This window comes from Manihot esculenta, chromosome 3 (assembly GCF_001659605.2).
Source record: "Manihot esculenta cultivar AM560-2 chromosome 3, M.esculenta_v8, whole genome shotgun sequence".
NCBI classification, from domain to species: domain Eukaryota; kingdom Viridiplantae; phylum Streptophyta; class Magnoliopsida; order Malpighiales; family Euphorbiaceae; genus Manihot; species Manihot esculenta.
The window spans coordinates 2613470-2641339 of record NC_035163.2 but is presented as its reverse complement, the minus strand read 5'-3'; the positions used below and the strand labels follow the sequence as shown (position 1 = coordinate 2641339).

At 38.5% G+C, this 27870-nt stretch overlaps 1 protein-coding gene across 5 annotated transcripts; it reads right to left on the bottom strand.

The window, feature by feature from the left end:
- Positions 1-1412: 1412 nt before the first annotated feature.
- Positions 1413-26781, bottom strand: LOC110612416 (protein arginine N-methyltransferase 1.1). Of its 5 annotated transcripts, XM_043954811.1 has the most exons (10): positions 25955-26207; positions 25598-25650; positions 4212-4222; positions 3560-3715; positions 3356-3419; positions 3106-3248; positions 2896-2983; positions 2553-2668; positions 2252-2402; positions 1413-1928 (listed from the first exon to the last, which is right to left on the bottom strand). In XM_043954811.1, the coding sequence occupies exons 1-10, from the start codon at positions 26056-26058 to the stop codon at positions 1723-1725; spliced, it is 1092 nt and encodes a 363-aa protein (XP_043810746.1). In that variant the 5' UTR covers positions 26059-26207; the 3' UTR covers positions 1413-1722. The 5 variants fall into 5 exon arrangements, 4 of the variants coding, with proteins under 4 accessions (XP_043810746.1, XP_043810745.1, XP_021608890.1 ...); XM_043954810.1 differs by lacking the exon at positions 4212-4222 and having other exon boundaries at positions 25955-26777; XM_021753198.2 differs by lacking the exons at positions 25598-25650; positions 25955-26207 and adding an exon at positions 4677-4994.
- Positions 26782-27870: the final 1089 nt, after the last annotated feature.

Sequence of the window (27870 nt, the reverse complement as noted above, 5' to 3'; positions counted from 1 at the left end):
CAATATCATCAAAGGGATGACACTTAAAAGAGAAGAATAGTTTAATTTTTTCTTAATGGTAAAAATGAATGAAGAGATTATTTTATTAACAATGAGAAAAAATAATAACTTTTAATAAGTATTTAAAAATGCAGACTAATCTGTAAATAATAATAATATTTAAAAAATAAATAGTAAATTTTTTTTTATTTTTAATATAAGTGGCAAATTATTTTTTTTAATTTAAATTAATTTTCAGTTTATGATCAATTTAGTAGTAAATTTAACCTAAGGATTATTTTATTAATAAAATAAAAATTCAAAAAATATATTCTGTATTATAAAAACATAATAAATAAAATTATAGATTCTGTTATATCTCAAAAATTCCACTATAATTACTCTTGTTCTTTATTTTTTAACATTGTATTTTCATATTTACGATATGAATATTTTTCTAGAGTTTAAAATAATTATTAGTAAGATAAAATATATTTTATTATATATATACTTAAAGTTTACATATTCATATTTAAAATAACACATAATTAAATAATAATAAACAATAGATTAAAAGAATAAAACCCATTGAATAAAAAAACCAAACATTTTACATTAATTTAACATTTGTTAAACCTTTTAATTTGCTACAATCATAGCAAAGATTACAACATTGAATTTTAAAAAATTAACAGCAAATTACAATATATATACTATCTTTTAACTCAAGCGGGTAAACTCTCAAATTTCAACTCGATAGAAATTAATAATAATACCAATAATAATAATAACATTCTAGTTGATTACAGAAATAAAGTTGGAAGACTATTTTTGAGATGACCTAAACCCCGCTAACTATGAACAGAATCGCCAGATAAATAAATTATTGCACATCATGATATGAATCGCCAGATAAATAAATTCTTGCACATCATGATATAAATCGCCTTAACCGTATTCGTCTCAAATTAAAAAAATTAATTAAATTAAATTAATTTAAAATTTTAATTTAATTTTTTATTCATTTCAATTCAATTTAATTTTTAATTTTAAAAATTTTAATTATTTTGATTCAATTCAATTTTAATAAAAAAGATTAAAAAAATATTCGAACCGATTAGTGTTAATAGTATATTATTTTCAATAACATAGCGATTAAATCATATTAAAATTAAAATATTTCAATTAAATTTTAAAATATTAAAAACAAAGTGTAAAAAATAAAAAATTTATTAAAAATTCAAACCGATCAAATCAAATCAAATCGAAATATACCAATTTAATTCGATTTGATTTCTGATTAAAATCGATTCAATTTTTATAAATTTTAAAATTTTAATTTTCAATTTATTCGATTTGATTTTAAACTTAACCGACCGAATGCACCATGATAAGTCTTATAATTTCTTGTAAATCATAGGGGACATAGGGTGTACAATGAAGAAATAAAATTCAATTTCCAACCACTTAAAACAATACAAGTAAGGTCCTGAAAAATTAAAACTCAAAATTTAAGCGTTAAATTCTCATTCCCCTTTGCAAATACGTAAAAGGGGATTGCCAAAAATTGCAGGCAAGATACATGTGAGGGAAGCCAAGCCCACAACTCTCTCAATTCTTGAACAGAGAGAAATAAGAAATACACTCAGCTCCCAAATAGAAAGCAACTTACTAGATAGAAGTTGTGGTTAAGCATCACCTTTGCCACTAGTGCTTTGAATTTTGAATAACATGTAGATTACTTCACCGCATCTTATAATATTGAGTTCTTGAGACCACACACCGCTGCCCATTCAATGCATATTTGATCATTATATCAATGTCGCGAGGATTTTTTTGGTCCGGTGCGACAGTCATGTTCCCAAATAAGACTTCCCCTTCACATATAGTTAACACATCTTCTAGGTACAGAATTGTTTGCTTCCAGTGTGTAGCCCGTGATCTTGGCCCTGCATTGATTTGAGTTCGTCAGAGAAGCATAAAGTCTTCCCCAATATGCTATTCTAAGAATGAAATGTAGACAATGGACAGAGCATTGTTCAGGCACAACACACAACCAACTGGCCGCGTACAATCCCCACGTACTGTCAAGTTGTCATTCTAACTTTTAACTTTAGACTTGTATTAGTCTCGTGATGACGATGCTCAAAGTAATGAAATGTGTAGTATTGTTGAGGTGACCTTCAAATTCATTGAATTTTACAAAGACAAGCATCTAATCCAAATGACTAGACAAACAGCACATAAAAGCATAAATAAAAAAAAGATTAACCTGTAGAGAAGCTCATTAACTTGCGACATTTGGTAAATGACACATCAAAGTAGGCCACCAAGGCATGGATGTAATCATCCCGCTCAGCCACAAGCTTAAAAGGAACTGTGAAGGAAGCGTCCCCAGAAACCATTTGAGAGATATCCATAATCTGAAATGAGGTGAAGTAAACCAAACGATCACCAAAACAGGGAAGAACACCCAACAAAAGTATAGACCAAAAATTTTTAAACAAGCATACATCCTTGTCTACATGCACATACGTGTTTTTGGCACACACACAAGTTTATGCATATCCCACCTTGAGGAGCTGGCAGTCTGTGACAATTTGTTTCTGATCAACAGTATCAACAAGAGGTTCCATGATGGCTTGCTTCTTGATGCAACTCATGTTAAAGCCATACACATTATTCCAAACTGGAGTAGTGTGAGAGCAAAAGGGACCAAACAACCATTACAAACAAGATCCAATAATTTTTCAGCTTACAGAAACACATGCATAGAAGAGAAAGTCTAAGAAAAACTAAAAGCCCCATTCATGGAATTGATATGAGAGAAGAGTCCCCAAAACTATCCAAATTTTGGAGCCTAAAGAAAACGACTAAAAAATATACTTGTATGCATTAGAAATTCAACAGACTCACATTCAATCTTATCTTCTTTGTAGTCTGCATCCTCAATGGCTGTCAAATAAAGGGAAGCTTTGTCTGGTAGAAGAATTCCATCACTGACCTGAAAACCAGCAAAGCACAAGAAAAGTTAACACCATTGATTTCTTATATCAAAGAACTACAATTGATATAACAATGTTCTGCACAGTCAGAGAATAAAGTGAAAAATGAAATACAACTTACAAGCCATTTATCTCGTGCATAGAGGACCGTGTTTAACATATTTTCATACAATAGAAAATATCCCATCCACTCTGAAATTATAATATCTACTTTAGCAACTGGTAGCTCAATTTCTTCAATCTTTCCCTTCAAAACCGTTACAACTGTAACAATATTTTATTTAAGAAAAAAAGGGCAGAGTCACTGACTACTTTGAAGGAATATAGAAAGACAGTAGAATTAGCAAAACATCATAACACAAATATATTACCTTCTGAAAAACCATTTGATTCAACTATTTCTTTTGCCATGTCAGCCATGTCTGAGCACTCAACCTGAAAATGGAAAAGCAGGCAACCACATTTAATATAAAAAAACACATGACAAAAACACAAAATATGACATGCCTAATCGTAGCATCTTGATTGAAACAATTTCTTGCTGAATAGAAGAAAGGAAAGAAGTGAACACATACCGCATAAACATGTGCAGCCCCAGCTTTTGCACAAAATAGGGACAGAATTCCAGTTCCAGCGCCAACATCAAGTACTATTTTATTCTTAAATAGAAACTTATTCTGATAAATAACATTTTGATAAGTTTTAGTTCTCACTACATCCTTCAGCATTTCCTGCAATGTAAATCAGTTGGTAACTAATTTTATGTAACAAGGGGGAAATGCATCGCATAAAATAAATCAATTCCATAATTACTCAAGAATTCCAGATTTCACAATTTAAAAAGTCATCTAGATGCAGCACGGTAGAAAATATTGAAAAAATACAGATGCATGAATTTGAAACAACTCAAACAACAGATTTGCAAGGACAAGATATTCATCTTTAAACTCAATAATAATTTAAAACGTGGTTTTCATCCTGTGCGCGGGAGAATCATTGATTTTGGAGTGGTTTATGTGAGGTCAAATGGATGCTACTCTTGCTAGCATAAACCTACAAATCCTTAGGCGTTACGAGTGCATGACCATTTTGTAAACACATGCTCCCATAAAAGCTACTCCCAATTCAAACTAAAATAAAAAGAAAACACATAAATAAGGAGTTCAAGAAATCATCCATTTGAAGTAGCAAGAGATGATATTTTGAGCGCAGGGGCAACCCACTTACTTCGTGAATACCTGTGAACACAAAAACAGAATAAACAAATTTTAGTTTTTTGCGAAGTTATGCTCATCTACCTTTTCCTCAAAAACCGTAAGGCCAAAATAAATTTCTATACCCAGTATACTATGCATTCCAAAAGCCAAAATAGACTCATTTGAAGAACATCCAGAGTTTCACTGAGTACAACTTGACATTACATTTAAAACTTTATGAATCAAGATGAGCTATAATATAAATATTTCATTAACTAACAGGTGTAAAGCTTGAAACTTTCACTCAATTGGAACATCGTATAAATATCTATTTCGAGCCGAGCTATAAACTTAAAGCAAAACGAAATGCAGTTCGCGTTTCAGTAATGAATAAATAGCATCTAATCAGGGCCTTGCTTTCCTAAAATTTCATCTCAGAAAGAAAAAATAGAAAAAAAAAACAAATTAAATAAGGAGCAGAGGATGATATAGTTACCAAAGTGAGAATAGGAATCGAAGTAATAATCGGCACTAGTCTTATCACCATCACCATCGACAAAGGAGACATCGGGCTCGCACATGGAGTCGTCCTCCATAGCCATAACTTTGTCGCCGGCTACAGTTGACTCGTCAAGTTTTGAGCTATCTGTTGTCAGCTCTTCGTCTTCATCTTGGAATCGAATCTTGGTGCCCTGGTATTGCGCATTAGGGAAGCCCATTGAGCCCTGATTTTTACTAGTGCTGTTCTTTCGATGGCCCATTCTGTAGATTAGGGTTTTGGCTCTGGAGGCGGGAGCGGGAAATTAGGGTTTATGTATTAACGTATGGGTTATGGAATTTTAATGCTGAAAGTTAGAAGGTAAGTTGTCATGGGAATTTTCTTGTTTTAAACAAAAAGATAATATTTGGCTTTTTGTCTTTTTAAGGGAAATTGGGGAGGATGAGTAAAATTTGATCTTTTAGATTTATTTAGAAGTAATTATTATTAAAATAAATTTATGAGCGTAAAATAATATTTAATTTTAAAATGTGAAACCAATTAAATTTATATTTAAATTATTATTATTTTTTTAGTGTAAAGTAGAGTTTATATTTATTTTCTAAGAATATTGAGTAGTCTTGAATTTAATGAAAAATTTAAATCGAATTTAATTTTTATTTTGATGTCTAAATGAAAATTTATGATAATTTAAAAAAAAAAAGATTTATAAATATATGATTTTAAAAAAATAATAAAAATTAAAAGTATGTTATAAAATTCAAAGTAAAAATTTCACTGAGATTAATTTTATATTTTAATTATTTTTTATATATTTTTATAATTTTATATATTATAAATTATTTTTAAATAATTTTTTTATTATTTAACACACTTTATTATTTTTCACAAATTTTAATAAATTTCTAACGTTTCATTCTATTATTTTATCTTAACCAATTTTATCTTAACCAAATATTATTAATTAAAATTTTTAGTGAAATTTAATTAGTCTTGTGTTAAATATCAAAAAAAAAAATTTAGTGGTTAAATCATATTTCAACGCCAAACACAATATCAATAAATCGGTAAATATTATAACAAATAATTAAATCGATATTAAAAATTATAGATTTACAATCATCTATTACTAAATTTAAATATGAAAAATCAGCTAAAGTAATATTGCAAATTGCATTTACTACTGACTATGAATCAGACTCAAAAAATCACATTTGACCAAAATCTCGAATATAACTTAAGACTTTCTCAAATTGCCAAAGCTTTCACAATTTTCCCTGTGAAAAATCCTGAAAACCGTCAAGGTTGGGCTGCTACAAAAACACCATTTTCATCTCTAACCACTACACCAATGCCAATAAACCCAAGCTAGACCCAACAGAAGCATTCACATTCAATTTAATGCAACCTTGAGTCAGGACGTTGATTCTGTTGAATGCTGCTGCTCGCCATTCTTGAAGATATCTCATAGACAAAGAATAAACTTGCTGTGGGGAATTGAATTTATGCTCCCACACAATCAAGTTTCGATTATACCATAAGCTCCAGCATATCATTATCATCTTTGTTGCATTTTCCACGCCAACACTCACAAACACAACCCGAAACCAATCTGAAAAACATTGCAGCCCCGTATTTTGCCAACCCATATAAGATAATATCCACACGCTTCTAGCAAAATGGACATTGACACACTTGTATTTTTTTCGGTGTTTCATGTTTTTGAGTACTTTATCTATTATTTAATTTTTGTATGTATAATTAAGTAATAACTCACTTTTTCTCCTTCCTCCTTTCTAAAATCCATGGCTGGTAAAATAAATTTGAGCCTCTCTCTCAAACCAACCCAATAGACCTATGAGGAGATGAGACTAATATAATGTGAAAAGCTAATAAGAGAAATGAAATCGATGCAAATGGAATTTTTTTGTCGACTCGAAAGAGTAGAGGTTAACGGTGGCGATAGACATGGATGATGTGGAACACTAGAAAATGTGTTAGTCTCCCCTTCTCAATGACTCAATTAGCTCTTTCCTTCATGGTTTCGCTCTCTTCTCCATGGTAGCCACTCCATGTCTCCCTCTTCTCAATGATTGTGCATGTAATCAGTTTCTTAATATTAGTATTTGGATGATTTTGCAGCCTAAGATAGTTAAAAAGCTTTTAGTGTGAATAGAATAAGTCAATTTGGATTAGATTAGACTTTATCTTTTGGTCCTAATAATGATTTTATTATTTTAATAAATTTTAATATTATCATTGTACATTAAAAATGGTATAATTGAATGGTTGATAAAAAAATTGTCATTTAATTAAAATAATAATTATTTTTTAATTTATTAAAAAAATAAAATAAAATTAAAATTATGAGATAAATAGAGTAATATTATTAAATTATTAAATATCTATGATAAAAAGTTTGCTAAAATTAGTGAAAATATGAATAATTGTTGAACAAATTAATAAAATTACAATAAAAAATTAATTTTAAAAAATACCATTAAATTAAGTGCTGCAATTACATTTCTGATTTATGAATACACAGAGCAACGAATATTTTATCCTACGAGTGTCTCTGTCCTCCTTCTCCGATGAAGTTGCTGAGCAGTTGCATGTAATATGAGACCTTGCGGAGGCAGGTTCCAGAGTTTCCGGGCATGTGTTTGATCAATTTACGAGGTGGTGTCTATTGTGTCATAGTCTTACTAATATTTTAAACTACGCCGTCGACACGTGGACGATCTTCTGCCATGCATACGTGTGCTTAATTAGACTGGTCGCAAGCAGCTGGCATGGACGTATGGTTTATTTTTAAAAAATAAAATAAAACAAAACGTCGCTTTGTTATATTTTTAATTTTTAATTTTTAATTTTAATTTTTAATTTTTAATTTTAATTGTTTTGTTCATTGACACATGTTGTGACACATTATACTATTTAGTTGATTATTTGTAATAGAATATTATTATTTAAATTTTATAATATATATGAAAAAATTTATCTATTAATTTTAATTATTAAATATATTATATAGATAAATTTATATAATATAAAAAATATAAATATTTGAATATTAATTTTAAAAAAACACAGTAAAATGTAGATAATTTTTAAAAATTTTAGTAATTAGATTTTGACATTGAAATTTATTTTTTTTAACTTTTTAATAGTTAAATTTATGAAAAATTAATTAATAAAATTTTTAAAATTTTAAGATATTTTAAATATATTTTTATAAAATTAAAGTAATTAATAAATTGTTCATATTATAATTTTTTTTAAATAAAATTAAAAATTAGAAGAGTAAAATATCAAATCTCTCAAATTTATTCATGTGCCCTTACCATGAGATTAGAAATTGAAAGAGTAAAATCTCAAATCTCTCAAATTTACTCATATGCTCTTACCATTAAACTAAATATGTGAGTGCTTTATATTATAAAGATTAATTGATAATTTTTTATTAAAATTTATCGCGTTAATACAATGTCATGGTGAATAATTAAAAAATAAAAATTAAGTATATCATTCATGATTAAATTTTTTTTTCTTATATATTTTTTAATGTATAGAAGGGTGATTTAATGTGAATATTTATAAAAATAATTTGTTTAAATAAATTATGAGAAACAAAAGAGAAAAAATTTCATATAAAGATTATAAGTTTTTTTTAAAATATTTATGTATATAGAAAATTTTACTTTAAATGTGAAGTATTTTAAAGAAATATTTTTTAAAAAAAAATTAAAGTTGATAGAATTATATTATAAAAAAATGAATCCTGTGGCACGAGTGTTGATTCAGGTACAGAAATTACCTCTGATAAAAATTATTATTTGTTAAATATTAATAAAATATATTTATTTAAAAAAGTATTTTCAATTATTATAAATTGATGGTAAGATATATCGGTTTGAGAAAATAACTCCAATAATTATAAATAATTAATCTGAGGTCTATATATTCTTTCTTTTCTCTCTTACATCTTTAATTTTAATTTTTTTAAAAACATAACAGAATTATTATATGTAATTTTTTTAATTTTATTATATTTTGAATGTCTATTATCACAATTTTACATGACAATGCTCCTAAAAGAAAAATATTATCTTTCATATTCTAAACTCAGTTTATATACTCACTGTTTTAATATATTTTAGATTTTGAATAAAAAATTTTATATAAATCAGATTTATATAAATTAATAATAATAAAAAATAATAAAATTTATATGAAATTTTATATATTTAATAAGAATTTAAACCAACATCTGAAATATTATTCGATTTAAAAGGAAAATAAATGAGAAGAAAAAAAAAAGTGGCGGTGGAAGAAACAAAAATTCATGTATAAAAGGATAATTCATTAATGGCGTGGAATTATTAATATGGTATTAAGGTCAAAAGTCAAAATAACAATTGGGATGTTAGATGCTTTAACAACTAAAGCACCATCATTAATAATAAATAAATAGAGTATTTCTCAATCTTCACGAAATTTTCAAAATAGAACAGCTGGTATTATGCTTATTTTTAACTAAGAAATTTTTTTCTAGAACCAGTAAAAGGAAATGAAACTAATATAAATCATAAATAAAATTTTTAAAAATTATTAAAACTTAGTTTGTCTTTCTTTTTAATGTATTTCAGGCAATTTATAATTGAAAGAGGGTTTAAATCGGTTGTTGATTCAAAAAACAACCAATCCAACTCAATTTAAATTCACAAGAACAATCCAATCCATAACTCAGAGTCCCAACTAAATCAAAACTTGATGATCTGAGATCCAATAGAATAGGGTTTTACAAGGGTTTATGTATTACAGAATAAGGCTTAAGTTTCCTGAGGAGGGGACTCCTCTTTTATACATTGTCTTGCTTGCTGGTGACGTGTAAAGGCCTCTCCAGGATTGGGCCACGCGTCTCTGCCATGCGGATTCGGAGGTACTAGGGTATCAGCCGCCTGCTCCATGCGTAACGGCCTCTGATTCTCCTCGTGCGTACGTTCAAGCGGATCTGCCAGGCTGTCTGGTGAATATTATTCTGGATCCTGGGTTGGGCCGAAAGTCGGGCCGGACGCTAGGCTTGAGAGGAGAGAGCCTGCTTCGTGTGGGCTGGGCCGTTATGAAGAAGCTGGGCCGAGCCCGGTCTTGAAGGTTGAATGAGCCAGGCTTGTTGGGTATACCAGATACGTGGGCCTCTATGTTATGGGCCTTTAGCAGTGGTTAGGCCCCTGGTCCGGGGTGAAGAAATCCATCGGTCATCAATTGCCCCTTCACCTTCTCGGGAGTTATTGCTCCAACTGCCGAGGGGGTGAATATCAAGAACCATTATGGCCGCGTCTGTTCGTGTCTAGGTGTCTTTATAATACCCTTTCCTCTTCTTATCGTTGCTCAGTTTCTGAATCCTATATGCTCTTTCCTCTTTCGGGCTTTTCTTTACTTTCCGCGTTCTCTGCTATCTTTGCTTTCTTGTCATTATTATCTGGACATGTCCTTTCTTTCCTTTCCCATGAATACCTTTTAAGGACTCTGACGGCATTAGTTGAGAATTCGGCTCCCCTGTCCTGCAAAATACAAACTTTCGGATATATATTAACATCGCCTCCTTACCAATCCCAGGCATTCTGTGGGAGCAAAGGGATTTTTCTTTCGAATTAGTCTGTCTGTTTCCTTCTTCCGGCGGGATTTTTGTATTGCCCCAGGAATTTGCTTTAATCTCGCTTTTATCATCTCGACGGAAGATTATCCTAACTTATCTCTGTTTTGGGACCCTTTTACAGTACCTGAGATGAAGATGAGTCAATTCAAAATTTTTGAGGATTGAAGGTTACCTCTAAGGAGTTGGAACGTTGTTTCGGAGATCCTTCTGGTAGGGCGGTCGATGGGTGGGACCATTCGGCGAGTTGCTGAAACTACTTCGTCCAGGATTTCTGGTCGACCTCCCCCCCTGTTATCTTCTTTTGATATAAATGGAAGTGGCGCAAGTGCTCAGCTTATTGTTCCTTTTGATGTGAAGTACCAGTATTATTGTTTCCTTCGATGTGAAGTACCAGTATTATGTGAGACTGGGATCTGCTGCACTCAGTCAAGTCTCCAACGATTTCTTCGAATGTGTACTTCGCGATCTCTTCGGGGCCATAGCCCGAAGACTTATGTTTTTCATGTGTGGTGCACGGCCGGCATACAATATCTGAGCTTGTTCGAATGTACCGTGCATCACATTCGGGTAACCGAACGTTTGCCCAGGGGGATAGTGAGAAATGCTTATGGGAATCAACTTGTTCAGTTCCCCTATAATAGCGGGACAGATCTTGGCCTTCTCTGAAAAACTCGCATTCCGAGCTGCGAGAAGTCCTCCGAACTGAAGACTAGAATAGTAGGGTAGGTGATAATCGTAGATGATGAAGTATCCGGATATGTAAATCCTTTAAGGGTGGTCTTCCATTCTGTAATGTAGGCCTTTGTAACGTGCTGTAATGTACTTTTCCTTTAATGAAATGCTTGTTTTTCATACTTGAGCTTGTTCTTTTTTCTGTCATGGATGAAGTACTGATACTGCTCTTTTTCGTAGCTTTAGCCAACTAACTGTTGTTCCGTTTTTTCCGAACTGAATCAATCGTGTTTCGCGAACTTCTTCTTTTGGTCGATGAGCCGAGCCTCAGGCCTACTTAACCAATTTGACGGGCGGTTTACTCTTCCGAGCTTGACTAACCGACCTGTGAGCTTGGTCTTTTCTTGATGGATTGAGCTTTGAGCCTCCTTTAGCTGATCGAGCTCTCAAGTTATGTTTTTCGAGCTGGACTAATCCGACCTGTGAGCTCGGCCTTTTAATCCTTGAGTTAGTTTCTGAGCTCTCAGCTCTGTATGATCCCGAGGTGCTCTTGGCGCCTCTTTCCGATCTCACAGCCCTTGTTTAATCAAATCTTATAACCTTTTAAGTGATGAGCAAGTCTGACCTTTATCATGCTCCCATTTGCTTGTACTTTTGAGTCTTTTCATGACTTGCCCCTCTGTTTCCTCGGCTTTTACCATAGGGATGGTAAAGTAGTAGGCTAAGTTGCTCTGACTGATGAGTTGGGCTTGTATTATGTGGATGGCGAATGGGCTTTTAAATGATGGGCTGTCATCGTGTATTTGGCCCTTGATAGATGTAGATAAGCCCAGCGATCATCCTTTTGCCCCTTTACCGTCTCGCCGGTTATTACCTAACCGTTGAGAGGGTAAACTTCGAGAATAATTAATGATCGCGCCGTTCCAAGACAAAACTGTTCAGATCAACGCCCTGCCTCATAATTGCCTTTCTTTTCAAATTCCTTCTGTCTTTTGAAGAACTAGCTCTTGTTTGCTCTCTGTCTTCCTGCAACTCCTTGTACGGTTTTTCATCCCATCGTGTTCTCAGGTACGCTTCCTTGTTCTTCCATGGCAAGTTCAAAGCTTCCTGATGTTTTTGACCTTGAGTCGCATATTACACCTTCCAACATAACTAAGCATATTTCCCGGAGGCTTTTAGATACTCCGTTGTATCTTATTCGAGCACCTCTTCCAAATGAGAGGATAGTTCTTCCTTACGCTCCCCCTCCTGGTTTGGTGGATCCCCAAGAGGTTCGTAGCATAGTGTTTTTCCTGAAGCAGAGAGAATTTGGTCTACCGTTTCCTTTTACCCCTTTCTTTATTGAGGTCTTTGAATACTTTGGGGTAACTCCTCGAATGTTATCCCCAAATTCCATTTTATTCATGTCCTGTTTCGAGTCTATCTGTCTGGGTTGGGGTTTCGCACCGACGGCCTGTCTGTTTGTCACTTTTTTCCGCCTGGTTAGGGCGAAGCAAAACTTCTATTACTTTTCCCCCCGTAATGGGCTATCTCTTCTTACGGGCTACAAGGATTCTATAAAGGGATGGGTAGAGAATTTCCTTGTGGCGGAGCTGAAACTAGGGTCCTGCCGATCGTGGGATGTGGACCTAAGGTGGGGGGAGATCTTTCCGGGCTGTAACGATCTGCCCGAATCGAGTCTTATTGAGCAGGTCGGGCTGCTTCGACTGACTTCCGTTGAGAGGAAGTATGATGTCGAGAAGTGTATGTTTGCGTCCAACCTTAGGGATATCCAGGACACGGGTATAGTGCTTTGTCCGGCTATTCTGTTTCTTCTTTGCTCATAATATCAGGAAGTATGCTGACTCTTTATAACTTCTTGTTTCTTGCAGCTTCTGAGGTTAGAATGGATGGCATCAAATTCCCCAAGAATCTTGACCTGTCTCGGGAGAACATGCATGCAATTTTTGACGCCTTTGGGGATGGGCGTTCTGTAACTGAGATTGCTGCAGAGCTGGCTCAGGCCGCTTCCTCCAAGAAGGTCAACCGACCTCCCGTCAAAGCTTCTTCTCGAACTTCCAAGCCGAGCTCTCGCAGCACCAAATCAGCTCGGCCATCTAGCCGTGGTGGGTCGAGCTCAACCTCGACGCCTGCTGAAGGGTCTAGATCCGTTCCAGCCTCCTCAGAGGTCGTGAGGGAAACTTCCCTAGCTATTGTGGAGCAGACCCAAGCTACTGAACAAGTGGGGCAGGGTGCTGCTCATTCTACTGAGGGGGTGTCAAGGGGAAAGTCTAAGTCCCCTGTTGAAGACAAGGAGACCTCTGGGACAGGGATGGAGATCATCCTCCTAGAGGATCAAAGCCCAGAGGTTTCTGGTGAAGGTGCCCCTACCCCTGTGAGGACTGAGCCTGAGGGGTCTGAAGTCGTCCCATCAAAGACCGGGGGCAAGCGTCCAACCCCTTCTGGAATGCCTACTCCATCTCCTGCTCGGAAGAAATCCAGGACTGCTGCAGGTCCTTCCCCACCTCTTCCTCCCATTGGGAAGGGGGAGGGTGTTTCTGCTGTTCCTTCGTCGTCCCCTACTGACAACATTCTGGACCTGTCAGGCATTTCCTCTGAGTCTCCGGCCTCTGCTGTTGCCGCACTTCTCCGGGAGCGGATGTTCGGCGGGATAACAGAGGCTTCGGATCCTCGTCTTCTGGCCCTGACTGGTCACTTGGCCAGTTCTACCAAGGAGCAGGTGTCCTTCCAATCTCGCTCTCGTGAGGAGCTCGGATCCACGGTTAGAGAAATGCTTCTGATGGTAAGTTATTTTTTCACTTCTCTTTGAGTTTGCTTTGTTTCTTTTCTTGACAATTGTTCTTCCGTACTAGGTGTCGGGCCTATTTATGGAGGTGGATGCCCGTGACCTCTCTCTCCGGGAGTCCGTGGACCGCCGGATCGAGGAAGCGCGCCGCGATGAAAACCTAACTGCCACCAGCGACGCGAGGGGCCACCTGGCAGCCGCCCGGGAGCAGATCCAGTCTCTCCAATTGGAGTTGCATTCTGCGCTGGAGGCCTCTAAAAGAGATAAGGACAGAGCGGCTGAGGCGGCAGAACATAGCAAATCCCTGGAATCAGAGCTGTCTCGTACTCGCAGGGTTCTCCAGGAGTCCGATGAGAGGGCAGCTGAGGTGGAAGCTCGTTGTGTAGAGGTTGTAAAGCAGCTGTCCTCTATGACAGTGGCCCTTCAGGAGAGGGATGAGGCTGTAAGCCAAACAGCTGAGGTCCAGCGCCAATATGAGGCCTTAAAGGCTGATTTTGAAAGGCTTCAAGCTCACCTGAATGAGGTGAAGGATCAGAGGGAAAGTGCCCTAGCCCGGGTGGAGGTCCTTGAGCAGGAATTGGGCACAAGTTCTGAACGTATCAAAGATCTGTCTTCATCGGCTGAAGAGTTCAACCTTCGCCAACAACAGCTAAAAAATGAAGTCAGGGCTTTGGAACGTAAATGTTTAGCCCTGCTCGAGGTGGTAAAGTATGCTGAAGGGAAGGCTCAGCTAAAGCGTGAACAGTATATAGCAGAGTATCAGGAGTCTGATGAGCTGAAGGTTAAAATTGAGCAGGCCTGTGAAGCTTATCTTCAGGACTACAAAGACTCTTCTGAGTTTAAGGAATTTGTAGCTGAGGCTTGTGAAGAACATCTTGATGAGTATAAAGCTTCTGGTGAAATGAAACAGGCAATCTATGATAAGGCCTTCCGCATGTATGTAACTGGCTACAATCACGGTTTAAGAGAAGCTAGACAGGCTCCTGATATTCCTTTGGCCAAGCTTCGTAGGCGCGAAGTGGACTCAGATGGCGAGTCAGTGCTATACGGGGAGGATGATTTCCCTTTGCCCCGAGGAGATTCCCGGAGGAACATAGACCGGCCAGCTGAGTCTTCTTCAGGGGAATCCGAGCTAGGGTCGGAGGAAGATGATCCTGATTCTGAGAAAGAAGGCTTCCACCCTGGGTCAGAAGTTGCCCCTACTATTAATGTTGAGAGCTCTGGCCCAAGGGACACCGAGCTTCCTTCGGAGGTGACTATAAATAGAGATAATGCAGGCGAGGGTGTTCTTACTGATGTAAGTCCTTTAAGGACTATTTATCCTCCCACCTCGCCGGAGAGATAAATTGTAACAGTCATTAATGAAATATCAGTTTCCCTTTTTTTTTTTTGTTTTTCATATTTCTTGAAATTTATCTTTCGTATTTGTGGTGTAAACTACATATTTTCATTCATAAGCTCTGAATTAATTTTAAGTTTGCGAGCTCAGCTCTGAGAGATCAAATCTTGTACCTTTTTAATGGCGACGATCACGTCTGTTTTTTGCGTTTAGTCATTCTTTCTTGGTTGTGACTTTGTATATTTGTTTTATATAAACTGATTTAGGCTTTTGATTATAGCCTTTTTATCCTCCTAAGGATTTCTTCATTTATGAGTCCTTCTATGGGGGGAGCTCGGCCTTTCTCTTTGGCCTAGCTCGGCCTTTCTCTTTGGCCTTCGTATCTTGATCTTTTAAGGATATGGGTTTATCCGATCTGGGAGCTCGGTCTTGGACCTTTGTGAATATCGGTCCGAGCTGAGAGCTCGACCTTGAGTTTTTAAGAATATAAGCCTATCCGAGCTGGGAGCTCGGCCTTTTCTTCGAAAGCCAAAGTTTTGGCGTTAGCGTCTTTTTCGAGGTTAGGGCTTCTTTAGCTTATTAGGCCTTGTACCTTTTTCATAGGTCGGAACCTGACTATCCGAGCTGGAAACTCGGCCTTTTTCTTTCGTACCTTGAATTTTTGCGGAGATAAGTTTATCCGAGCTGGGAGCTCGTCCTCGGCACTTCTATAGCTATTACGCCTCGCGCCTCTTTAGTAGGTCGGAACCTTCTCTTTTTTTTTTTTTTTTTTTTTTTTCCCCCGGGAGTTCTAGGGGATCCCGGTCTTCATGCTCCGGGAGGCGTCTTTTAGACCCTCACCGGCCGTTCCGGGGTGACCTCGGGGCCCCGCCGGCAGTTTTTTTGTTTTGTTTTCCCGGGAGTTCTAGGGGATCCCGGTCTTCATGCTCCGGGAGGCGTCTTTTAGACCCTCACCGGCCGTTCCGGGGTGACCTCGGGGCCCCGCCGGCTGTTTTTTGGTTTTGTTTTCCCGGGAGTTCTAGGGGATCCCGGTCTTCATGCTCCGGGAGGCGTCTTTTAGACCCTCACCGGCCGTTCCGGGGTGACCTCGGGGCCCCGCCGGCTGTTTTTTAGTTTTGTTTTCCCGTGAGTTCTAGGGGATCCCGGTCTTCATGCTCCGGGAGGCGTCTTTTAGACCCTCACCGGCCGTTCCGGGGTGACCTCGGGGCCCCGCCGGCTGTTTTTTGGTACCTTCTTTAAGGTTTTGCACAAGATTCAGGCTCATGGGCCTTACTGTCGCTTCGTCATCTCAGCTGGTTGTGTGCCTAACTGAGGTCTTGTTTTCAAGGGATCTTTCTGAGCCCTGTTCTTTCTTTTTCATGGAAAAATGTTTTTCACAAAGATAATCACATTGTATAAACAATTTTCATTTATTTGTATTTGTCAAAATACAATGTTTTTCTTTTACAAATATTTCAAGGGAAATACCTTTTTAAGTGCTGGATGTTCCAAGCGTGGGGCTCGGGGTTTCCTTGCATATCTTCAATTCGGTATACCCCGGGCTTAACCACTTTTGTCACCTTGAATGGACCTTCCCAGGTCGGTGCTAGCTTGCCTGCGGCTGCTCTTTTTCCTGTAGCTTCCAGGTTTCTTAAAGTCAGGTCTCCCACCTTCAAGCTTCTTTCTCTGACCTTTTGATTGTAATATTTTGCCGCTCGTTGTTGATAAGCAGCAGTTCGGACTTGGGCTTCTTCCCTAACTTCTTCAAGAGCGTCTAGGTTGCTCCTTAATTTGTCCCCATTAGCATTCTCACTAACGAATTGAACTCGATGAGTGGGGATCTGCAACTCAACTGGGACTACAGCCTCTGTGCCGTAAGCAAGTGCAAACGGGGTTTCTTGAGTGGGCGCTCTGGGAGTGGTTCGGAGTGCCCATAGAGTGCTATTGAGTTCTTCTGCCCAATTCTCCTTTGCGCCATCCAGCCGTTTCTTTAGTCCTTGAAGGATAGCTCTATTAGTGACTTCCGTTTGGCCATTAGTCTGAGGATGAGCCACGGAGGAGAACTTATGCCATATGCCCATGTTCGTCGTGAAGGCTCTGAAAGTGCTGCAGTCAAATTGTCTGCCGTTGTCTGAGATAAGTACTCTTGGTATGCCAAATCTGCAGATGATATGTCCCCATACGAAATCTATCATCTTGCGAGCTGTGATTGTGGCTATTGCTTCTGCCTCTGGCCATTTCGAGAAATATTCCACAGCCACCACTACGAATTTCCTTTGCCCCGTAGTCTTGGGGAAAGGTCCCAGGATGTCAATTCCCCATTGTGAGAAAGGCCATGGACTGGATATGCTTGCTTGAGGAGTGGCAGGGGTCCTGATGGCATTAGCAAATCTCTGACATACGTCACACCTCCGGACAAACTCTTCTGCTTCTTTTTTAACAGTGGGCCAGTAGTATCCTTGCCTGAATATTTTGTTAGCTAATGTCCCTGCTCCCTCATGAGCCCCACATAGGCCTCTGTGTATTTCCTCCATTACCTTTGCAGCTTCTTCCGGACTCACACACCGGAGCCATGGGCTGGACTTCCCTTTTCTGTATAAAGTTCCCCTTATTACTTGGTAATTGGCAGCTCGAGCTGCTATCTTTTTGGCTTCAACTTTATCTTCGGGGAGTTCGCCCTTTTCCAAGTATCTCAGGTATGGAGTCATCCAAGTTGGGCTCTGTTCCACCTGCAGTACTGTGTTTGTCTTCTTGAAAGCAAGTGTGCTGACATGTTGTATGTATACTTCATCAGGGAGCTGCTCTAACTCTTTTTGGTCAGTCGACTAAGCAGGTCTGCCTCCTCATTTTCATCTCGAGGTATCCTTTGAAATCTGGTAATAACTCCTCGGCTCGTGAGGTCGGCTTCCACAGTTTTTACATTATCGAGATAACTCTGCATGGTGGGATCTCTGGCCTGATATACTCCCGTCACCTGGTTGATCACCAGCTGAGAGTCACTATTCACCTTGAGGTCGGTTACCCCTATTTCCAAAGCTACCAACATTCCGTTCACCAAGGCTTCATATTCGGCCACATTATTAGAAGCTTTGAATTCTAGCCGTAAGGCATAACATACTTTAAAGCCCTCCGGCCCCTTAAGTATTATCCCAACGCCACTGCCCTCAGAGCCTGATGCTCCGTCTACATATAGCTTCCAGCTGGACTCTTGGGAAAGCTCTCCCTCTCCTTCTTTTCTTAGTATCTCCGAGGATGATCCTTCCTTCTCCTCGTTGAATGAGCATTCTGCTATGAAGTCAGCTAGCGCTTGAGATTTTATAGCTGTCCGAGGTCGGTACTCCAGACAGTAAGGGCTGATTTCCACGGACCATGCTAACATCCGTCTTGAAGTTTTCGGCCTACGTAGGATCTTCTTTAAGGGTTGGTCCGTCATCACAACTCCTTGGTGGCCTTCCAGATAAACTTTGAATTTCCGGACTGCTAACAACAAGGCATACGCCAATTTTTCAATGTTCGAGTATCTGACCTCAGTGTCTCTGAGTACCTTGCTGACGTAGAAAACAGGTTTCTGCTCCCCTTCTTCCACTCTTACTAATACTGCGTTGACTGCTTGCTCTGAGGCTGCCAAGTATATTAGGAGTTCTTCCCCTTTTATGGGGCTGCTGAGCACGTGAGGCGAGCTGAGGTATTCCTTAAGCTCTGTGAAGGCTTTTTGGCAGTCTTCTGTCCATTCAAAATTCGGAACCTTCCTCAATTTTTTGAAGAATGGCAAACACTTTTCTGCCGACCTCGACATAAATCGGTGAAGCGCCACTACTCTCCCGGTTAATCTCTGGACGTCCCTTACACAGGTCGGCTCTGGCATATTTAATATGGCTTCCACCTTCTCCGGATTGGGCTCAATGCCTTTTCCACTCACCATGTATCCCAAGAACTTTCCTCCCCTGATGAAGAAAGCACACTTTGTTGGATTCAATTTCATCCTGTATTGATCTAGCACCTCAAATATCTCCCTTAAATCCGTTATGTGTTGTTGAAAAGTTGAACTTTTAACCACCATGTCATCCACATACACTTCTACATTCCTGCCGATCTGGTTCTTAAAGATCTTATTCATTAATCGTTGGTAAGTTGCCCCGGCGTTTCTTAATCCGAAAGGCATAGCTCTGTAGCAGTAAGTCCCGTCTTCAGTTATAAATGAGGTCTTCTCCTCATCCGTCTTTTCCATTGGGATTTGGTGGTAACCAGACATAGCATCCAAAGAAGACATATAATCAAAGCCGGCCGTTGAGTCGACCATCTTATTAATATCGGGGAGGGGGTAACAATCTTTAGGGCAGGCCTTATTCAGGTCGGTAAAATCTATACACATCCTGTATTTGCCATTGGCTTTTTTGACTAACACAGGATTTGCCAACCACTGTGGGTACATAACCTCCCTAATAAAGCCTGCCTCTTCTAGCTTCTGCACTTCTTCCTGTATAGCCTGCTGCTTCTCTCTTCCCACTACTCTCTTCTTTTGCTTTACTGGTCTGGCCTCGGGGAGGACATTCAATCGGTGTGTCATCACTTTGGGGTCAATTCCCGGCATGTCTGAGGGCTTCCATGCGAAGGTCGGCGCGTGACTTCGGATCAGGGTCATGACTTCACCTTTTTGTTCTTTGGTGAGGCTGGCATTAAAACTGAAGACCTTGCTTGCATCTGCTTCTGATAAGGGGAAGGTCTCCAACTCTCCGACTGGCTCTGTCCGGGCTTCTCTTGTTTCATCTCTGACCTCCAGAACTTCCGAGTCAAGTGCTTCTCCATTTGAGCTTGGCTCTGTTACTGTGGCCAAGTATACCGCCCTTGCTTCTTCCTGGCTGCCCCGGACCATTCCCACTCCTTCCGTTGGGAACTTGAGTGCCAAATACCTGATGCTAGTGACAGCTTCAAAGTTGAACAACGCCGGCCTCCCCAAAATCGCATTGTAGCTCAGTGGGAGTTTGACCACCAAAAACACCTCATGATGGGTGCGAGCTCTGGGTGCTTTTCCCAAGGTAAGGGCCAGCTTCACCTTCCCTTCTACAAGTATCGGTGCTCCTCCGATCCCTTTGATGGGTGACTGGTCCCGAACCAGCTGTTCCTCTGGGATTCCCATTTGCTGGAAAACCCTATATGGCAATAAATTGACCTTACTCCCATCATCCACCAGAACCTTCTTCACCCGAAAATTATGAATGACTGCTTCAATGACAAGCTCGTCATCATGGGGCATCTGAATGCCCTGTGCATCTTCCGAAGAGAAAGCGATGGTCATGGGAGAGTGTTCAACGATCTGCATAACCTCGCCATTGCTGGTCTCCCCTTCCCGGTTTCTCTTCTTTCCTCGACGGTTCATCCGTCCTCCAGTTCCTCCAACAATCATATTAATAGTCCCACTGGACCCATCATTCACTGGTCCAGCTCCAGTTCTCCTGGGCATCTGGGCTGTCGGACCGGGTTGAGGCCTCTGCCCCTCCGGTTTCTTTACAAAATTTTTGAGATGCCCCCTTTTTATCAATCTTTCAATCTCCGCGATTAACTGAAAACAGTTATTTGTATCGTGGCCATGCGTCCAGTGGTACTGACAATACTTGTCAGGATTCCTCTGATCTGCTTCCGACCTCATGGGTTTAGGCCACTGGAGGAACTCCTTATCCTGGACTGCCATGAGCACTTCGGCTCTGGAAGCGTTGAGGGGAGTAGGCTTCTCGGGAACCCAAGGAGGGAGCACTCGTGGTTCATGAGCCCTGGGAGGAGGGGGAGGCCTTTGATCCCTTCTTTCCCAGGCCTACTTGTACGGCTCAGGCCTCTTTCCACGCTTCTTCTCGTGTTTCTCCGGCCTCCCCTCCTCCGGGGCTTTCTCTTTTCCTGCCACCCCTTTGGCAAATCTACTCGTTACTAAGGCGTCATCCTGTCTTATATACTTTTCCGCCCTCTTCATCAACTCGGCCAGTGAAGTCGGAGGTTTCCTGCTTAGAGAACCAAAGAACTCGGCAGAGGTTGTTCCCTTTTGCATGGCCTCTACCGCCCTTCCTTCGTCAAGCTCGGGAATCTGCAGGGCCTCCGTATTGAAACGGGCGACATACTCTCTGAGGGATTCACCAGCTTTTTGTCTCACTGTTTCCAGATAGCTCGTCTTCCTATCTGCTGGCACCCCGGCTACGAACTGGCTAATGAAGCGGGTGGCGAGATCTCCAAAACTTTTAATGCTTCCGGCCTCCAGGCTGTTGAACCATGCCCTTGCTGGTCCCGAGAGTGTTGTTGGGAATACCTTGCACATCAGAGCATCTGACAGAGTTTGCAACTCCATGAAGGTCTTATAGTTCATGACATGCTCTCTCGGGTTACCAGCCCCATTATAGGCCGCCATCGGCGGCATCATAAACTTTTTGGGAACGGTCTCCTGCTGCATTAACTTTGAGAAGGGAGAAGAAGTAGGCAAGGAGGTTTGACTCTGATCTTTCTTACCTAGCTCGGCTAGGAGCTGCTCCTTCAACCTTTTCAGCTTTTGGTTCATTTTCTCGTCTTCCGGGCTGGATCTTTTGCCCAAACTACATTCTTCCTCCTCTGTTTCAGTTCCCGTTTCCCTGGTTGTTTCAGCAGAATAGTCGTCCACCTCTTCATTTTCTATCAACTCTCTTGCCCTTCTCCCATGGATTCGGGCCTCCGGTTCTTCCTCTTCTCCGGCATCGTGGTTGTTAGTTTGGAGGCGGGCAGAGGTAGGTTGGGGTTCATCGGTTCTGGGTTCCTCCACTACTGGGAGTGCGTTTACTGGGGTGCTAAGTTACCTTTGTTGCATTATCTGCCCCAACCAGTGAGCAGTGGTTTGTAGCTAGAGAGCCATGGTTTGAATGTCTTGGTTAGACAGGGTCATGGTGGGAGTATTCCCTGCCAAGCTTGGCGAGGGATTAAGAGAAATAGGTGTTTGGATATTCAATGTTGTAGGGCTAGAAAAGGAGAACTGCTGCCCCTCTTGGGCAGAGCTCAGGTCATTTGGAATATTAAGGTTACTTTCTTGGTGGTTTGCCATCGTGGATCTCAGTGGGTTTTGAAAGTGAAAACTCCGGTGATGAAAAGATCTCCTTCGTTTCCCACAGACGGCGCCAATTGATGATCTGAGATCCAATAGAATAGGGTTTTACAAGGGTTTATGTATTACAGAATAAGGCTTAAGTTTCCTGAGGAGGGGACTCCTCTTTTATACATTGTCTTGCTTGCTGGTGACGTGTAAAGGCCTCTCCAGGATTGGGCCACGCGTCTCTGCCATGCGGATTCGGAGGTACTAGGGTATCAGCCGCCTGCTCCATGCGTAACGGCCTCTGATTCTCCTCGTGCGTACGTTCAAGCGGATCTGCCAGGCTGTCTGGTGAATATTATTCTGGATCCTGAGTTGGGCCGAAAGTCGGGCTGGACGCTAGGCTTGAGAGGAGAGAGCCTGCTTCGTGTGGGCTGGGCCGTTATGAAGAAGCTGGGCCGAGCCCGGTCTTGAAGGTTGAATGAGCCAGGCTTGTTGGGTATACCAGATACGTGGGCCTCTATGTTATGGGCCTTTAGCAGTGGTTAGGCCCCTGGTCCGGGGTGAAGAAATCCATCGGTCATCAAAACTAAATCTCAAAAATGTTACATAAAAATTTAATGCAATGCATATTCAGTTATATCATCCATCGTCATTAACACCGATCAATAAAGAAATGAAACCAGACCAATCACCACTATAATAATTGATTCATTACAACAACTATAACTAATGGACATTAAAAAGCACAATATTAAACATGCATGTATTAAAATTAAAGAAAAAAAATTCTCAAAAGCAAAATAATAGAGGCAACTGGAGGGAAAATCAAAATACGAGAAAGGAGACATGAGTTTTTAGTTGGTTATCGGTCAGAGGGAGCGTGAACCATTGGATATATTAGTTTAATTTTAAAAATGCCAGTGTTAAATCCTCTCCAAAGTAGAGATACCAACTCTCACTTAGGTCTAAAGAGCATTCATCCCTCTCACATAGGGATGGCAACGGGTAGGGTACCCGCGAAATTGAGAGTACCCAAATCCGAACCCGAATATATGTAAAATTCCCGAACCCGTTCCAAACCCGTTTAGTATTTTAATTTTAATACCCGTACCCGTCCCAAATCCGTTTAACAATACCCGCACAATACCCGAACCCGACCGAATCCGATTTTTTTACTAATTATCCACCGTTTCTGCAAAGAAACAGGAAAGTGCAAATCAGCCACAAAGTAACCATAAACACGAAAGTACAAGAAGCTGTGGGTAAAAAATAACCATCACAATAATTTTCTTTCTTGCCAAACAGAAAACGAGAAATCAAATTACACAATAAACAAATTTAGCTCAAGACATCTAAAATCTTGAAACAAATTAAAAATATAGCTAAATTTACAACAGAAGCATAGAAACTAGAAGACGATAACCAGAAACGAAGATGGTAATTACTGGATCAAAGAGAATAAATTGATCTCGAAAACAGGTTAAGTGATTAAAGATACAAAAGAAAAGAAATTGTGAAAACATGTGGTACCGCATGAACAAGAAGCAAAATTATCTGGGGAAAATGAGAGAAAGGTGAAATGAGCGGATCGAGAGATAGAGATAATATTAATATATATCGACCAAGAATAGCGTGATATTTATAAGAAAAGAGAGGTAAAAGAACCGGCATTAAGCTAGTAGAGAGTTGAGACGTACTCTTTCTCCGGCGAGGTGGTGAGAACTGAGAAATGGCTTTCTTCTCGCTTTCTCACTCTCACAGCTTCCTCTCCCTCTCTCTCTCCCGACGTCGACGTTTGGCGTGTGGCGCCTTTATGCTGTTAGTCCGCTATTGGACTAGAATTGAGAGAGAAGATTTATCATCGCTTAAGAGATAAACGAGACGCCGTCGGTGCTCACTGGACTGCCGGCAGTCGTCAGTGAAATGGGGGAGAAAGGCGATTGGAAATTATGGGAAGGGAAGCAGAGGCGCCAACGGAGAGAGAGAGCTGTGTATGACCGAGTAAAATGAAAAAATAAATATTAGGGATTAGGGTTAGTGTTGTTAGTATAGGTATCCGGGTTCGGGTAACGGGTATCCGATCACTTAAATCCGAACCCTACCCGAATCCGCCCAAATCCGTTTTGTAAGAACCCAAATCCGTCCTAATAGGATTTGGACGGATCGGATACCCGTAAAAACCCGCCCGCCTGCCATCCCTACTCTCACATAAACAAAAAGGACTTCTAAAATAAATGACAAAAAAAACATTAAAAAAAAAAAAGCCACTGCCACACTCTCACAATGAGGGACAACCATGGAGGATGATACTATTCCCTATTGAAAGACAGTAAAAAATATAAGAGAGAGCAAATGAAACAATAAACGACAATAGCTTAATCAAACCGTATCCACCTTCATGCACTCAAAACTCAACTTTGCAATCACTCTAGTAAATCTCTTTGACTTGAAATTACTTAGTTTATCTATATATCACTTTGTGTTTGATAAATTCAAAAGTGAATCCTTACTCTCTCAATTTTCTTATTAAAAATTAATAAATATGTAAATTATTTTTAGATTTCAGTATTATATTATTAATTTTAATTATAATAAATACTAACACAATAATTTATTTCTTCCGGTCGATTTATCTAGGGCGTTCTCTCGTCTTGTCCCTCTGACAAGTTTCATCAATTTTCGTTTCTTAATGATTATTGATCGTACTTATTGACTTAAATTATGGCTGCGAATCAATTGGCAGCTGATGATACTAAACGTATAGCGAAAGACATGGCTAGGTTATCTGTGGAGGATGATGGTGAAGAGGTTGTCGTGATATTCTCACTGGAGAGGATTTTGATATTTCTTCGTTGTGCTTGATCGGACATTTCTTGACAGAGAGGCTAGTCAACTTCACAGACTATGAAACATACATTGGCAGCTCTCATGAAACCTGTTATGGGATTTCTGTTAGGGAGGTCAATGGAGGGGTGTATATTTTTCAGTTTTATCATGCTGTGGATATGAACAGAATTTTAGACATGAGTCCATGGTCCTTTAATAACCAGACACTTCTAAAGGAGAAAATGGGGGATTTTGAGAACTCCTGTGATGTTCCTCTTAATCATATGTACATGTGGGTGAAGGTGTTCGGTTTGAAGGCTAGTTTTAAATCAGACAGTGTGGCACCATGCGTAAAGAACTTTAGCCACCATGTCATCGTAGAGTCTACATATTTAAAACAAACAATACATGTTTAAATTTCTGCCTCTTGGGTAAACAAAATGGAGTTCAAATAAATGGTGACCACATATGGTACAGAAGACAGATAGAAAGGAGGGCTCCAAAGGGATAAGGAAGAACAAGATGAAGAACAATGCACACACTATGATTGTGAGAAGTAACAAATCAAGCAGTATAGAAAGTCTAAGGAATTAAACAGTGGAGAAAAAAAGAAACTAACCAATAGTGAAGTCACAGGCAAGGCTGGCTCCAACAGCATCCTCACAAGAGTCTCTGAATGGCATTGTTTATCAGGATGTAAGCACATAAAAAGCAAAACCAATGAAAGTACACCAAAAATAGACGTTTCTGCAATCAACAATTACATTGTTTTGAACAAACTAAATAGGCCTAAAGCCAACTAAGCAGCAGAATTCCTCAAGACATTCAAATGTACTCAATCGACATTTTCAGTTTGATTTAAATTCTATACCATTCACCTATGCCAAAAACCAAAATATAATAAGAGGCAAAATTATCCTTTACCAGTTTGTAAAAAATAACTCAAAATTCAAACTAAAGATTAAACTACACTAACCGAAGAAGTAGAAGCTCTGTAACCCAGTTATTGAGCCAACAATCCAACTTCTCAGTTCCTTCTCCAGCGCTTCCCCTCGATTCCCTATTCGTAAATCCAAGCATAGCTTCAACAAGAAAACCTCAGAAATAACAACTCCAGCCAAGTTTGCAACTGTTGACCCTCCAACACTAATCTCTTTATATATCTCATCACTCGTGAGAGGTAAAAAACCCTTCAAGCCGTCGTTCCCATCAATCCAGAGACTAGCCAAATCTAAAAACGATACCCTCAAATTTGAATCACTTTCCTTACTGACATCCTTACCACAACACACACTTACATATCCAATAATCTCCCCAATCAAAGACTTGGCCTCCTTAGCAGCTTTCTTCACTCTCCTAGCTCCCAAATCTTTGCCCAATAACTCAACAACCAAATTATAAACTTGGAAAACAACAGGAGCTAGCAATGCTATGCTTTTCGAAGCACTACACGGACCTGAGCATCTCGAAATAAGTTGAAACAGTTCCTTTACAATCAGAATATGATCTGAAAGATCCTGGTTTGCTTTTTTTCGGCTCCTGAAGGACAAAGCAGAGTAGATCCAGATCGTTTCTATAGGAGGATCAACTTTCGATTGCATTAATCGGTAGAATACATTGATGAAATGAGACAAATTTAATGTTTCTTTGTGTATTTCATCTACGAGTTGTTGCATTGATTGGTGGAATGCGAGCCCATAATTTTCCTCGATAAAAGGAATGGGTTTCGAAGACGAGGCCATGCTGATTCTTGAAAATTAGGAATTCGAAGAGCAACTCTGCCCAGTCAAAACCCTAAGTAATGGCCTCGTAGGGTTTTAGCACAACAGAAACGATGGCGTTTTGCATGGAATTACAATGATTTTACTTTTATATATCTATTTGATGAAACTTATGACTTAAGCATTACCTGTTTAATGAGAAAAAATAAATTCAAAAATTTTGTGATAATTTCATCTCTATAGTTTTAATTTTTATAATAATTTAATTTTTATATTTTAAATATTTATAATAATTTAATCTTTTAATTAGGTATAATTTTTCAATTTATAATTAATTAATAATAAATTTAAGGGAAAGAATTTTTATTAACAAAATAAAAATTTAAAAATTAAATTATTTACTTTTAAAAATTATCTTAAATTTCAGTTATTTAATTGTAAATTACTCTATTTTTTTAACACTTTATTTTCGTATTTACCATATGAATTTTTTCTACAAGTTAAAATAACTATTAATAAGATAATAACATATAAATTAATTATTATAATTCTATTTAATTTTATTTTATTTTTAAAAAAATCTCTTTTATTATTTAATAAAATTTAATATTTTTAAATTAAATATAATTAAAAAGTTAATAAAAAATTATTTTTTTTAAATATGTGTGAAGAAATAAAGTGAAAAAAAAATTATGAGATGAAATGAATATTAATTATTATTATATTTATTATTTAAATAATTATTTAAAAATTCTAATATAATAAATATTAGTTAAGTTAAAAGTTGAAAATATCATTATAGAAAATACATATTAAACAAAATATTAAATATATTCATAATTTTTATACATAAAAAACTGTGATAAATAGGTTAAAACCAATTGTGATTGTGATTCCTAATGCATATCTTGGATCCTATGAGTCGAAATATTTACTAGCAAAACCTTCAGGAAATTTGTATAGTCTGCCTGTATTCTGAAGTCTGAACCAACACCGATTCTGCCACCTTCCATACCATATATATAGATATACAGCTTATGCAGAAGTGACACCGAATTCGTATTTGCAATTCCGAGCTACAAAAACTCCTGTGTGATTGTCAGCTAAGAGAGTCATGGCTAAACATAAAAGCAAGTTTTGTTGGGTTTAAAAAAGATTTAGTTTAAAAGAT